Source organism: Mastomys coucha, unplaced genomic scaffold (genome assembly GCF_008632895.1).
Source record: "Mastomys coucha isolate ucsf_1 unplaced genomic scaffold, UCSF_Mcou_1 pScaffold18, whole genome shotgun sequence".
NCBI classification, from domain to species: domain Eukaryota; kingdom Metazoa; phylum Chordata; class Mammalia; order Rodentia; family Muridae; genus Mastomys; species Mastomys coucha.
The window spans coordinates 101,224,685-101,227,005 of record NW_022196900.1 but is presented as its reverse complement, the minus strand read 5'-3'; the positions used below and the strand labels follow the sequence as shown (position 1 = coordinate 101,227,005).

At 41.1% G+C, this 2,321-nt stretch overlaps 1 protein-coding gene across 1 annotated transcript in view; it reads left to right on the top strand.

The window, feature by feature from the left end:
* Window positions 1-2,315, top strand: part of LOC116095660 (arylacetamide deacetylase-like 4) — a 9,836-nt gene extending 7,521 nt beyond the window's left edge. Inside the window, exon 4 of the mRNA XM_031376979.1 lies at window positions 1,412-2,315. Coding sequence (XP_031232839.1) covers window positions 1,412-2,186 — 775 coding nt within the window. The 3' untranslated portion in view covers window positions 2,187-2,315. The remainder of the gene's footprint in view (window positions 1-1,411) is intronic.
* The last annotated feature ends 6 nt before the right edge of the window (window positions 2,316-2,321 follow it).

The window sequence follows — 2,321 nt, the reverse complement described above, 5'->3', positions numbered from 1 at the left end:
CTTCCAACCTCACCTGATCCAGTCACGAAACCCCTTCACACATGTCGCTTGAATTTTTGTTGAGTTCAGATGTGATCAAGTTGATCATCATAATTAGCTATCACATTAAGCATGTATGGTTCTCTCTGATGGCAGAAGAAATATGTCATCTTTAGAATCTTCAGGGACCTCCTCTTACTTGCCTGCCATGATATCTGAACTTTCATTTTCAGAACCCAAATCTCAGAAGACCTTGCAGATCCTAAAAATCACTTGCATGAAGAGCATAAAAATAGACATACGCCCACGGGTCTCTGTACACCATTTGTGTTGTACATCCTCTTTGCGATTTAGATGTATGCAACAAGCTTCCTGGCTATCTATAGTGATATTTTGTGGGGGAATTACAAAGATCTTGAGTAATGTGAGGCACTGGCTGGTTTTGTCTAGCCAAAGAAGGGACTCTGGGGTGCCAAAGAACTGCAGTGAGCGGTACCTGGGGTGAATGCTGAGACACAAAGAGACCACACTAACTCCTCTCTTTTTTCCTGCTGCCCTGCACTGCCCACTTATCTTCTCAGTTCTTCCCTGTTATGTCCAGCTGACCCAACTTTATCTTGTCTTTAATCTTTGCCTCCCCATTTTGACTGACAGGCAGTAAGAAAAGTCATTGTCTTGTCCCTGTCATTGCTTGTTTTCCTAATATCAGTGCAATTAGCTTTGAACTTGCATAACCCTGTGTGGGGATTTTTATTCCATACAGAATTGAATGGAGAACTCTGTGACTCCGTCTCTGGTTCTTCAAAGACAGGTACAAAACAATGGCAGTAACTCTTCACCTATGTTTCTTTTTTCTGTCATGTGATGAAATCCCAAACCAAAAGCAGTAGAGGAAAGGTTCGTTTTAGTTTATAACTCTGAGTCACAGTCCACTATTAAGTAATGTCAGGAACTTGAAGGCAGGCCTGTTTACTAATACACAAAACATCATCTCTAAGCAAGGAACTCACTTCACAGACAAATATGACATGAACTATAGAGGGTGCTCCTTCATTATTGGCTTGTAAGCTCATGCTTAATAGATCTGGGCCATATACCTAAGGAGTAGTGCTGCTCATGGTGGTATTGACCCTTCTGCACCAATTAACAATCAAGGTAACCACCCCATACACAGACATGCCCACAGGCTTATTTGTACTAGAAAATTCTTCATCTGAGGCTCTCCTCTCAGATAACTACAGGCTATTAGATTGACAGTTAAAGCTAACCAAAATATCATCTTGATTTGTTTGCATCATTCTTATGGTTTAATCAGGCTTTGCCTTCTCTGAACATAGAGATTACTATTTGAATAATTTTCACTAAACACCCTATCTGTGCTAGAATGGTATGTTTTCTTCTTGTTTGTTGTTATTGTTGGTTTCCTCTTTAGGTACCGCAAACTTCCTGACCATCATCACCCTACTGCTTACCATGATTGCCTGAATGCCACAATCCACTTCTTGAAAGAACTTAAAACCTATGGCGTAGACCCTGCACGGGTGGTGGTTAGTGGAGAAAGCATTGGAGCTGTGGCTGCAGCCATTATTGCTCAGGTGTTATTGGGCAGAAAAGATCTTCCCCAGTTTCGGGCTCAAGTCCTGATTAATCCAGCTGTCCAGGCGGTCAATTTTCAGTTACCATCTTACCAGCAGTATTCAGATGCCCCATTTCTATCTAGGAAATTTGTGATGACTTGTACATGTAAGTATCTGGCCATTGACCTGTCCTGGATGGATGCCATGTTGAAAGGTACTTTTATACCTCCAGACAAATGGAAAAAGTATGAGAAATGGATCAGCTCTGACAACATCCCCCAAAGATTCAAGAGCCACGGCCCACAACCTGAGTTTCCTGGGCCTTTTAATGAGAGTGCCTATTTGGAAACCAACCATGTTTTCAGTTTAGAAACTTCACCTCTACTTGCAGATGATGAGATCATTGCTCAGCTTCCTGAAACCTTTCTGGTGAGCAGTGAGTATGATGTTCTCCGTGATGACACTCTACTCTACAAGAAGCGATTAGAGGACCAGGGGGTTCCTGTGACCTGGTGCCATTTGGAAGATGGGTTTCATGGATGTATGGTTTTATTTGATATGTATGCTCTCTCTTTTCCTTGTTCACAAAAGGCTATGAGTTCTACAGTTAGTTTCATAAAGGGTATATAAGATTTCAAGCATGAAGCCAGTAGTAAAATAATTGCTCAGTATTCACAATTAAATGCTTTAGCTTTGCAAATGAACAACCCTTAAAAAATAAATAAACAAGCAGACTGAAAACAAGCAGAATTGAAACAAAAACAA